Source organism: Mesoplodon mirus, assembly GCF_964341445.2.
Source record: "Mesoplodon mirus genome assembly, chromosome: 14".
Lineage (NCBI taxonomy): Eukaryota > Metazoa > Chordata > Mammalia > Artiodactyla > Ziphiidae > Mesoplodon > Mesoplodon mirus.
Window position 1 is genome coordinate 51,066,221 of NC_138990.1, and position 12,092 is coordinate 51,078,312.

The 12,092-nt window shown below is 41.5% G+C and overlaps 1 protein-coding gene across 4 annotated transcripts in view; it reads left to right on the plus strand.

Moving 5' to 3' along the window:
• Positions 1-12,092, plus strand: part of LTBP1 (latent transforming growth factor beta binding protein 1) — a 429,217-nt gene that overhangs the window by 144,895 nt on the left and 272,230 nt on the right. For all 4 annotated transcript variants that reach the window (XM_082641886.1, XM_082641887.1, XM_082641888.1 and 1 more), the window contains exon 4: positions 4,940-5,109. In XM_082641886.1, coding sequence (XP_082498012.1) covers positions 4,940-5,109 — 170 coding nt within the window. The remainder of the gene's footprint in view (positions 1-4,939; positions 5,110-12,092) is intronic.

Consider the following 12,092-nt stretch of genomic DNA (forward strand, 5'->3'; position numbering starts at 1 on the left):
CTGCAGCAATTTTCAGGTGGTTCTCTCTCCTTTCCATCTAGAAACTTTCTTCCACTTATCGTTTCTGTATCTGTGTTATTTTTGTTTTTATCTCCTCTTGATTTTCTTTGTGTCCCCACCACTAAGTGCGACTAGCCTCCAAGACTGTGTGGTTCCATAGTTTTTCTGAAACATTTTTGCCTTAGAAGAATTTGGCCTCTCTTGGAACATCACTGTTCCTAAACTCAGAGGCTTTCTGTATCTGCTCCCCAGAGATCCACCCCACATTTCTCTCTCTAGAACTAGCATAATTATCTTCCTCACACACTGGCCCTTTTTTTCTGACTGCTTTAACTCGGCACACCTCCTTGCCTTTACTTTTCCTCTTGGACTTGAACCAAAAATACCCTTCTAGTCAACCAGGCTGGAAACCTTCATCATCACTTGACTCCTTTTCCTTTTGCTCCCTGCCACCCTTAATTTAATCCTCAAGTCCTATTACTCCTTCTGGTAGTGACCTCTGGCCAGTTCTAGACTTATTCCCTTTAAATGTTGTCTAAAAACTGCTTGCCGTAGGAGATGAAGATTCAGCTTATTCATTTCACCCCTTGCTCCCCACCCTTCCTCTCAAACATCATCGTTCAGTATTAAGAGTTTGTCTCTCATACTCCGCCAACACATTTAAACCTCTCCCGTCAACCTCATCTTTCAAGGTTGTGAATGTTCTCTCATGACCCTCCATTTTGTAAGATGAGGGCAGTGGCTCTCCTCATCTTCCCTTCACTTCTCCTCTTCCAGAATTTGCCAACCTCCTCCAGCTAGGTATGTACATTTATATCATCTACGTTGGTCACATGGGTTGTTTCTAGCAGTTACAGCCTTCGCAATATTGTCTGTGGGTGTTCCACTCAAGGCAAAGCCGAGTATAGGGTGCTTGGGTTGCTCCCTCTGTGTGTTCATAGCCAACATCTCTGTGCTTTCTGAAGGAGTGTGTTCCTAGCATCAAATGGGAATGGGTTCTCCCTTTTCCCATTCCATCAATTGCGTATATATAGTCAAGTTTCTCCAAAATCTCAATCATGTTTTCCATTCTCATGACTCCCCCTTTTCTCCCTAGGATCATTCTCCTGGAGCACCCTGTCTCCTGGTTGCCTGGCAACCTGCCTTTTAGGGGAAATACGGGAAACCAGTCTTGAAGCTAGGGGATCTCCAAACACCAGAATGAGAGGGCCTTACTCTGGGGGAGTAAGTTTTGTGGTTTGTACCACATAGTTCCATTTTTTTAGAGAAGACCCATTTTTTTCCCGGATGGGGGTAGAAGCCTGACTTTTGGATGTTCTCTTTGCTAGAATCAGGGAGAACAGCTGCCTTCATATGTAGCCTTCTTAGTGAAGACACCAGTGTTCAGCCCTACTTCTCATTATCACCCTGTGCTTTACTTGGTTTGAGTATCCAGAACATGTCTGTGGTCTCCTGGGAAGATGGCTTCCTCTGTGCCTGTGTGATTTTTTCAACCAGTGTCCTTAAGCTACTTTGTGACCCATTAGGAGTCAGAAAGTCATGACATCAATGTAGTAGTTCAAGACTGTCATTTAAAAAAATGACAGGAGAGAATATTCGTGTCCTTTGCATAGTAAGGATAAATATACTATTTTGTAATACTTAGCTGTATTTAAAAAATATATATGTATGGATGTGTACTGGATCTCCATGTGAAATGTGCTTCTTACTGTAGATGGAGATAAAAGAAGTTAAAATATTTAGGTATGGCTTCCTTCCTGCTACAACAGTCAACATTTCTCAGTCTGCCCGGCTCTCTTACAGATTTGTTGAAATTTTTCCTGTATGTGTTAATGGGCTTTGTGAAACATTTTTAGTATCCTTGGACAGTACCTGTGCCACACATCAGAAAGGATGCTGGAGCCGAGACCCTGAGGTCTCCAGCTCTGTCAAATGTGAATTTCTTACTTATGGGACTGAGTGGATATCCTGGGGAGTCCAGTGGAGTGGGGGAGGGAGGAACACAAAGGGCTTGGGACAGTAGATGTTTGTCAGAACAGAGTACTTTAATGTTTTAATGACTAGTGTGGCTGTCCTATTGCATAACAGCCAAATGTCAAGTCTGGATTTCTCTTCTTTTTTTATTCCTTACCTATATCTTTTAGGGCTTCTTTGGAGGAAGGGAAAATATATGGGTGCCCCCAAATCCATTTTGAACCAGGGGTCCTGTAGTTTTCATTTTAATCTAATTTTCTTTAAACATTTTGGTTTTCCCTTAAAAAATTATTTATAATGCTATGAGAGATCTGATTTTCACTAGCGATGGTTAAGCCTTTTTTTTTTTTTTTTTTTTTTTATGTAAAGGGATGGGGGAAGAGAGGAGAAAATCCCAATTGAAAGGAGATTTTTTTTTCTTCCCTGGGAGATAGGAAACACTACATATACTTCAGTGAAAGAGAAGGAAAAGAAGAGTTAAAGAGGATATATATATTTGTAAGGCTGAGAGATGGTCCAAAGTGGAAATAATTGTAAAGGGTGAAATTAGAGGAAAAGGTAGATGCCAACCATGAAGGAGGAAGTGAGGAAGAGAGAGTAGGATGGTGATTACACTTAATTTCTGTTTGTGGAATGAGTGGACAGCTGCCTCTACTTGCCCCACATGGTGTCACTTCTTATGGCTTTGCTTCTCAACGAGGCCACGAGACAGAGTGGCCTGTCTGTTCATGTGTCTGTGTGTCTTGGCGAGCACATGTACTTAGTTGCATCCTTGAATTGGAGGAAAGTGAAGGAGGTGGAGGACGAGGAAGCACAGCTCTGTGTAGTTTCATATCTGCAATGTGTTTGTCGCTTGTAGGATAGTTAGAGTAAGACCTGGGTACCGGTACCAGTACTATTACTCATTTCCTTTAGTTAATGATGGCTGAGGTTTGTTACTCAAGTTCTAGACCTGGTACAGCTCTCTTGTTTGTTCATTACCTTTTTGTTAAGGTTTAGGGAAAAGGAGCCCCCACACACATATGCTTTCAGCTCGTTTCTTGCTGCTTCTCACTTCTGTGATTCAGAGGGGAGAGAAAGGGAGGACCTCAACTAGAAGGCAGAGCCCACGGTCACCCTTATCTGGCAGTGGTCGGAGCAGGAATGAGTTGTAGCAGCTTCAAGGTCTCTTGGAATGCCGGGCTGTCCTTTTCTGAACAGGAGTCAGCCTGTACTTCTCTCAGCAGGTCCCAGTAGTATAGTGACAGGGTTGACAGTGTAGGTGGGGAGCGAGTTGCCCCTGAGATGAGAAGGAGGGCTTCCCCTTTCCACAAGGCTGACAGAGCAGCCTTGTGGTTCTTATCAGTCACCACCAGATGTGTCCAGCTGTTTCACTTTCTACTTCATCCCAACCAAACATACTTAAAGTTCAAACCGACACTTACATCATCAAAACAAAAGTGTTTCCAATGTTAAGCTTTAGGCTTTTAGTAACTTAAGTCAGTCATCCAGTGACAAAGAGAATGCCCTTCCATGGCATTGCATCTGGGAACATCTAGGCGCAAGATGTATTTTCCTAGGCTTTCCTGGGACTACAGGGTTGAAAGTAATAGGTTTAGATCGCTGACTGGCTAAGAGGGAAGCACCCTTAATCCCAGCCTCTTCTATTTGTCTCTCATGGTTGTCTTGTCTCACAAAATAGCTCATCCATCCCAACCAGAATGAATCCAATAGGCTGGATCTATTCAAGATTCTGCTACTGCTTTTGATGAGACACTGTATGGGTGTTTTTGGTGGCTTGATGATTTATCTTTCTTGCTCACCACCCGTGGTGTCATTTCTTCCTCTTGTTCAGATAGTCCCACATTAGGGCCAGTCTTTTGGGAAGATGGTTGACTGGGCTAAACTCATGCTAATAAGGTGCCACAAAACCCCAGTTATACTATGGTAGTTTGGAAATATTGTTCGGTTTAGATGGCTTTAACGTGTCACGGTCAATAATATTCAAGATTACAGCAGAGGGCAAGTTTCCTTCCAGAGGCTCAGTTTGCTACTAAAATGGTCTGTTCCAACAATTTTAATAGCAAGTTTGCATTTTCCAGAATTAGTTGGTATATCTTCTTTATATTCTACATTGTTTGTCTTGCTTAGTGAATGATTTCAATTCTGTCCCTCAGGGAGTGATTAGATCTGGATGAAGGCTTATTTTAAAGTATACAGCACATGCAGCAGTAGAAAACTGTCATAGAAGAGAAAAGGGTTCAACCAGGAGGGTGAAAACACATAATCGTGTTCAGGAGTCCTCAGAGGTCTTGACTCGTGTCATTGACAAAATTATGAGATTGTCGTAAGTTATTATTCTTCTTAGAGACTAGTAATTATGAAACACTTAACCTAAATAGTACAGTTTTAATCATTGAGATACAGCATGAAATATTAAAATAACTGTTAACTACAATGATATGAGTGTGTTTTTTCCCCATCATCATAATTTATATTTCAAAAGATTATAAAATTTTTTTCAGTTTTTATGTGTTCAGATTTTTACACGAATTTTTTTCTTAGCCTTGTGCAGCAGATATTCCATGGTACAGAATAGGAAAGTGAGGCTCAAAGAGGCTTAATACCTTCCTGATATACATACCTGTTCATGTATGTTTTTGTCTTAAATATAACTTGCGTGTGTTGCATGAGGGCTCATGGTAGCTGTGCTTTCAGTGCTTTGATAGACTCCGTCTGTTCACGACCTGTATGTCCTTATGCTTCTTGACTAGACAAGCAGAGTCCCCTTTATGTTGGAGGTTTCCAAGGGTAAGGTGTTATTATTTCTTACTATGTCGTGACTACAGTATTTGAAGGAAAAAATTAGCCTTGTATGAAATTTTTATGCTCCTTTCTAAGTTTAACTGATTTCTTATTCTTTCCTTCTTACTTGACTTTAAAAGTCCATTATTAATTTCCTTATCCTTACTTTGTTTCTTTCCAGAGTGACACCCCTTTCCTCACAGAATGTGATGATTCATCATGGCCAGGCCCAGGAATATGCGCTCAAGCCCAAGTACTTTGCAGCTCAGAAGGTGATTTCGGGAGAGCAGTCTACTGAAGGTTCATTCCCTTTAAGATTTGGACACGATCATGTGGCAGCACCTTTTCAGTGTGAGTATGTCCTGTCAATCATCTTTCTAAATTACAGTATCATGGTTTGGAAACACTTCGCTCTGTAGATGGCTTTAATGTGTTACAGTAGATAAAATTCAAGAATCATTTTTTTAAAATCCATACTGGTTCCTGAAACAACCAGACAGCAATATGTTTTCCTTCTTCAGAGGAAAGGCAGTTTTCCTGGACATTGCAGGATCTGAAGTGACTTGCCTGTAATACTGTTTCTGCAAGATGGCTCCATTTCCAAGATATACTTGCTCTCATTTTCTGTACAGTTGTATGGCTGATGTGTTTACATTGATAAAATATTTTCCTTAGTGAGCCAGCCAGGATTTATTCCTTGTGAGATGTCTGCAGTGTCCTGCATTACCCTCCGAGATTTACCTACAGTGGATGTTTTCATGTTAGGAGGGCAGTGTTTTTAGTATATCAGTTCCATGGTGTGGCAGGTTTGACTGAGTTTGTAAAGAGCTATTGTATCAGTGGCCAGCTTGGGTAATATCTCACTGTGGGGGAGGTTCAAGGACAAGCCCCAGCGCAGAGGGTGGGGAATGTGATGATTTGTGGGTTAAGTATTACAGAGTGTCTGCTGGCAGCATCTGGAGAAAACGCTCTTCAGTGAGGCGGCAGGCTGGGTGCACACACTCCTTCCAGCAGCTTCCTGCTCTGCCTCACGGTGACGGATGGCCTGCGCCACAAGTAATGAAAGAGAATGCCAGTTGTGAGGTTGAAAAGGACTGTCTCTCACCACCCAGAGTAGTGTGGAGAGCTGAGAGAGAATTCTTACTACTGTTTGGCACTTCAGAAGCCTGTGTCTGTATGGGCTTGATTCCTGGGGACCAGCTCCACATCCCGGAATTGGCCACTTAACAAAAAGAGTAGCTAATACAAGGTATGTACATTCCACGTTTCATCTTTTGAGAAAATTGTGCTCAGGACTTGAGGCTGGACCCCAGAGCAATTGTCTGAGGTGATTTATTGGGATGATGAGGGAAGAATGGAGAAGTTGTGTAGATCATCTCCTTGCCCTTTAGAAAGGATAGCTTCCAAGTTATTTGCAAAACAATAGGTGTATCATCTTGTTTTTTTTGTTGTTGTTGTTGGTTTTTGCGGTACGCGGGCCTCTCACTGTTGTGGCCTCTCCTGTTGCGGAGCACAGGCTCCGGATGCGCAGGCTCAGCGGCCATGGCTCACGGGCCCAGCCGCTCCGCGGCATGTGGGATCCTCCCGGACCGGGGCACGAACCCGTGTCCCCTGCATCGGCAGGCAGACTCTCAACCACTGTGCCACCAGGGAAGCCCTATCATCTTGTTTTTAAAGCTCCTTTGATTTCAGTGCTTAATAGCCTGTTCTCTAGAAATATCCCTAAGTATATAATATTTTTCTAATCTCTAAAAATCTAAAGAGGTACTACTATTTCCTTGAAGCTTTATATAGATCATATTTTATAAAAGCTCTCCAAAATTAGAATGTGATGGGAAGAATTTTTGAAAGCTTATGATCATACTGATAAAAGAATTCTGAATTTCATGGAGGTGTCAGGAAAAGATGGTTTGGGAATCTCTGGTATTAAGACTGGAGACTAGTTTAATTTGCATGAGTATCATTTTGAGCAGGGGTCTGCAAATTTTTTTCTTAAAGGACCAGGTAATAAGTACTTTAGGCATTAGGAGCCAAGATACAAATTGAGAATGTTATATATAGGTACGTACATAACTATTTAAAATGTAGACATTTAAAACTGTAAAAACTCTTAGCTAGTAGGTTGTTTAAAAAAAAAAAAAAGTCAGGTAGCTGGCTGGATTTGGCCCATGGGCTGTAGTTTGCCAACTGGTAATCTAGAGACTTAGTTTCTCAATCTACTAAAAAGACAACCTATGGAATGGGAGAAAATATTTGCAAATGATGTGACTGACAAGGGGTTAATATTTAAAATACACAAACAGCTCATACAACTCAGTATATATAAAAAAAAAAAACCACCCAATCAAGAAAGGGGCAGAAGACTTGAATAGACATTTTTACAAAGAAGACATACAGATGGCTAACAGACACATGAAAAGATGCTCAACATCTCTATAAGAGAAATGCAAATCAAAACTACGAGGTATCACCTCACACCTGTCAGCATGGCTATCATCAAAAAGTCTACAAATAACAAGTGTCGGAGAGGATGTGGAGAAAAGGGAACCCTTGTACACTGAGGATGGGAATATAAATTGGTGCAACCACTGTGGAAAACAGTATAGGGGTTCCTCAAAAAACTGAAGATAGAGCAACCATAAGATCTAGCAATTCCACCATATGATCTAGCAGTTCCACTCCTGGGTATGTATCTGGAAAAAATGAAAACACTACTTTGAAACAATACATGTGCCCCAGTGTTCAGTGCAGCACTACTTACAATAGCCAAGATATGGAAGCAAACCAAGTGCCCATCAACAGGTGTTTGGATTAAGATGTGGTGTGTGTATATAAACAATGGAATATTACTCAGCCATAAAAAAGAACGAAATACTGCCATTTGCAGCAACGTGGGTGGACCTAGAGAATATTATGCTTAGTAGAATCAGTTGGATAAAGACAGATGCTATATAATATCACCTGTATTGGAATCTAGAAGATAAAATGAATGTATATACGAAACAGACTCAGAAGGAGGGAGGGACAAATTAGGGGTATGGGTTTAATAGATACAAACTACTATATGTAAAATACATAAGCAACAAGGATATACGTATAACACAGGGAATTATATCCACTGTCTTGTAATAACCTATAATGGAATATAATCTGCAAAAATGCTGAATCAGTATGTTGTATACCTGAAACTAACACAGTATTGTAAATCAGCCATGCTTCAACTGTAAAAAATCAATCTGCTGAAAATATATAGATTTTGGACCTGATTGACTGGTGCCTGAAACAGGACAATTAAACCAAAAGATGCTCTAGAGGCCCTGTGTGTAAGCAACTGTTCTTCAGTGTCACTATTCCCAGCAACCCCCCCTCCTCCCCATGATGATTCTCAGATGTAGCTCCACTTGGTTTGGAGGCAGCCAGAAAAGCATGAACTACCAGGAAACCAGTTGTGTTAGATAAGTCTAGTTTCCTTTAATGTTAGAGTGACATGCCACACAGCACTGGGGAAAGTAATGGATGTTACTCCTGGTTGTTTATAGAAAGCCTTTTGATACTGATGGAAATAACATTTTCACTGGATGACCTATTAATGGCCATGCAGCTGGACTGAATTGCATGAATCACCATGAGTTCCTCAAAAAGTTAAACACAGAGTGACCCTATGACGCAGCAGTTCCACTCCTAAGTATATACTCAAGAGAAGTGAAAACATGTGTACACAAAAACATATGTACAAATGTTCATAGCAGTGTTATTCACAATAGCCAAAAAGTGAGAACAACCAAACTGCCCATCAACTGATAGTAGATAAACAAAATGTGGTATATCTTGCCATTGGCTGTTCAGCCACAAAAAGGAATGAAATATGATATATGCCACAACGTGAATGAACCTTGAAAGCATACTGAATGAGTCCAGGTACAAAAGAATCCAGATCACATATGATTCCATTTTTATATGAAATGTCTAGAACAGGCAAATTATATGAAATATCCATGCAGACAGATAGTAGATTAGTGGTTGCTGGGGGCTGGGGAGAGCAGGAATTGGGTGTGACCATTGATGGTTAAGGAGTTTCTTTGGGGCTGATGGAAGTGTACTGGAATTAAATGGTTATCATGGTCGCACAAAGTGTGAATATGGTAAAGCCACGTTATGTTAAAAATAACACAAAAATACTTAAAAATTATTTCCAAATAAGTAGTTATAAAAGTTTCAAGGAATGGAGGTCACTGGTTCTCTCAGAAGTGCTAAGAATGGCGTTGGGTAGAGGGGATCTGCTTTATCCAGTACCTCCTTCAGTAATTTGTAGGAAAGGTTTGACTATGTAAACCAAATTCTATTGTGGTTGGTTTAGCAGTGTTTTTAACCTAGAGGGAGGGAAGTTGAAATGACATGATGATAACATTTAAAGGCAATCTTATGACAACAGCCAGTTCAGATTATCTTCGTATCTGCTCAGGGGCAGACCCAAATATCTCACACCTAAAGAGATGATTTCAATACAATGCACTAGAAAAAGATCTTGCTTGAGGGTAATAAGTATCCATTCCAGACTATCTGCTGTTGTGCTGAAAATACCATGGGATGCTTGATCATACTAAAACCAGAAAATAACATTTCGATTTTGGTCCATGGTGGAAGGATTTTTTTATCATCAGGGGTAATAATGGAGAGCTTCCTAAGGTAGAGTGTGGAGTGACTTATAAAGGAGAGCTTTAGGATGAGCAGAAATATCCCTGTAGCTGAAATAGTTCCCTAGACTACTGATTTGCAGCATTATGCAAAGAGTCCTAGAGCTAAGAAATTGGAGAATCTCTGATTTGAATATTCACCTGCTCCACTTTTTTTTTCTATTACCTCAGTTTAATTGGAAATTTTTAGAAATGTAAACTTTTATAATTGGATTTCTCCTTGCTAATTCCAGTGGTTTTCTTCTCAAGGTGGACTTAGCTTTTAAAAAGGTTAATTATATTTTAAAGTTGTCTATTGAAATCTTACTTCAGATTCAACAAAGCCAAAATCTTAGATTTCAAGAAAGGCAGACACCATCTTTTATATACTACCTTTCTAAAGTTTCTAAAATTGATACAAATCAGATTCTTAAAGGAGTTGCTAATTTATCTCCCGATGTGCTCAGAGACATGAGAGAGTGATTGATTATTGTCATTGAGAAAATATGATACTTTTCAGTTATAAAAAGTTAGGAGAAGCCCACATTTAATTTTTACTTAAATTGTTAAACTTAAGCTTTCTGCTTAGGTAAACACCCATAGTGGTGCAGGAAACACATACACAGCCCCATTAGGCTGCTTCTGACAGAAGAAAACCTTATCATGCCTGCACTGGGACCTCAGGAAACATCTTAGCCCTGGATCCTGTGGTCTGTGCTGACCCCTCCCATTCCTTGCAACAGGCCAGTCGACTCAGCTTCTGCTCCCACCCTCACTCCCCCACATGAGTCACGGGCTGACTGGAATTCCTGGCTCCCCCATTTGAAGATACAACAGCCCTCCTCAGCAGGTCTTAGGTCTGAGTGGGAGGCAAAGAGTCCATTGAGCAACTTTGCTGCCCAAATCCCTGCAGCCCAGTTCTGGCCTGACCGCAGTCCATGTTCCCATACTCTGAAGAGCGCGGGCCCTTTGGGCACACGAGCCTTCCTCTTTTAGCCACACTATGGTTGAATGTGCTAGCATTAGCCTTCAGTCTGTGTTCACACTGCCACCAAGAAGCATAAGGCATGAAAGTATCTCAGGGTTTGATGACAAGTGTTATATCTCCCCGGGAAAAAAAGTTCATGTGTCTGGAGTGCAGATTTTCTGTGGTTGCAGACCGATAGAGCGAAGATGTTACCATTAAAACTGCATCTTCCTGGTTGCCCTGAGAGAAGAGAGTAGTTCTGCAGAAGGTTAGAGGACACATCCAAGATTTTTGCTTTAGCAAAACAAATCTGAAGTTTAAAGGATAGGCAGGCAGTATTTGGCTTAGGCTGTTGTGCTTATGCCAGCCATTTCAAGTAGGTGGGCAGGAATACTCATTAGAGGCTCGGATGCACAGTGCTAGTTACAGAATCTTCACAGGGAGGGAGTCTGTGGTGTAGTTCAGAGCACCCACCATAGATGGAAGTTGGCTTTAAGGAAGACCACATTCATCCTCCACTTACTGGGCCTTTGCCAAAAAATGGGAGAAGCCGTGGAGTGGCAACTAGATGAAGGCAAATGTAGATGTAATAAGTGCAGATGAGAAGAATTGGAACCAGATTCTTAAGTGCAGGATGAATTTGCAATAGGGATACCTCCAGAGGAAGAACAGTTTGAAAATGCGGGTGAGGAAGAGTCTGGTCCTGAGAACCACCCTCACCTCATTTGGGTGTTGAAGTTTAAGATGTGAGTGATAGGAAGATCGTGTGAGGAGAGAAAAGGGAGGGGGAAATCAAGTGTGCTGGCAAATCCCAGTTCTCTGAGATGCTCTCTCTGTTAGTTCCTGATTGCTTGGGAGCCCCACTAGGGCAAAGCTTTGCAGACGGACACACTGGGCACTTGGGAGGAAGGAGAATTCCGTAGACTTAATATTCTTCAGCACTCGAAATCCTTCCCTGCATGGAGACTACCCTTAGCTTGTCATGTGCAGGTAAGTGTGTCTCGAAGGAATGGCCCCACACCAATACAACAAGTACGAAGTGACAGTGGAAGCTGTACCAGCCAGAAATGATCTTACAGGAAGCTGATGCAAACTAACAAACGATTTAACATTTAAAAAGGATACTAGGTGTGAAAACATACTGCCTGGAAGAAGGGTTGGTAGTAAAGCTCTGTGCCTTTTCCCTTGTAAAATCAGCAAGCTCCTGGAGCTGCTGGGTCATCCCCACACAGTGTTGTTTGGGAATCAGGAACATTGAGCCAGTTTCCCAGCCATGTGGCAATGTGGATCTTAGCACTAAGATGGCCAGAAGAAAATCACCCAGTCTTCAATAATTTCTGGTAAAATCCTTGTTGGCCTTAAGAGCCTAGACAGCAAAGCATCAGCATACTGGGTATTAAAAAATGCTTGAGAAAGCATTCTGGTGAATGTGGGTGAACACCAGGGTTTTGCTGAGTTGATGTCCTTAAGAATTCAGGTTCCTTTGAAGGACAGAGTATTACCTATTATAGAAGTTGTTCCATGTGTGGTCTTGGCTGTGGCCGCCGTGCCTCAGTTGGAGGGGCGAGGGCAGGTGGTTTATTTTATCCAGGGGTTGTTTGGTCATACCCCGGAAGGTATGTGGATGTGAACTTCTCATCGCCTGGTTACTCACGCACAGTTCAAGATAGCTGGGCAGTGGTAGGCATGGATTG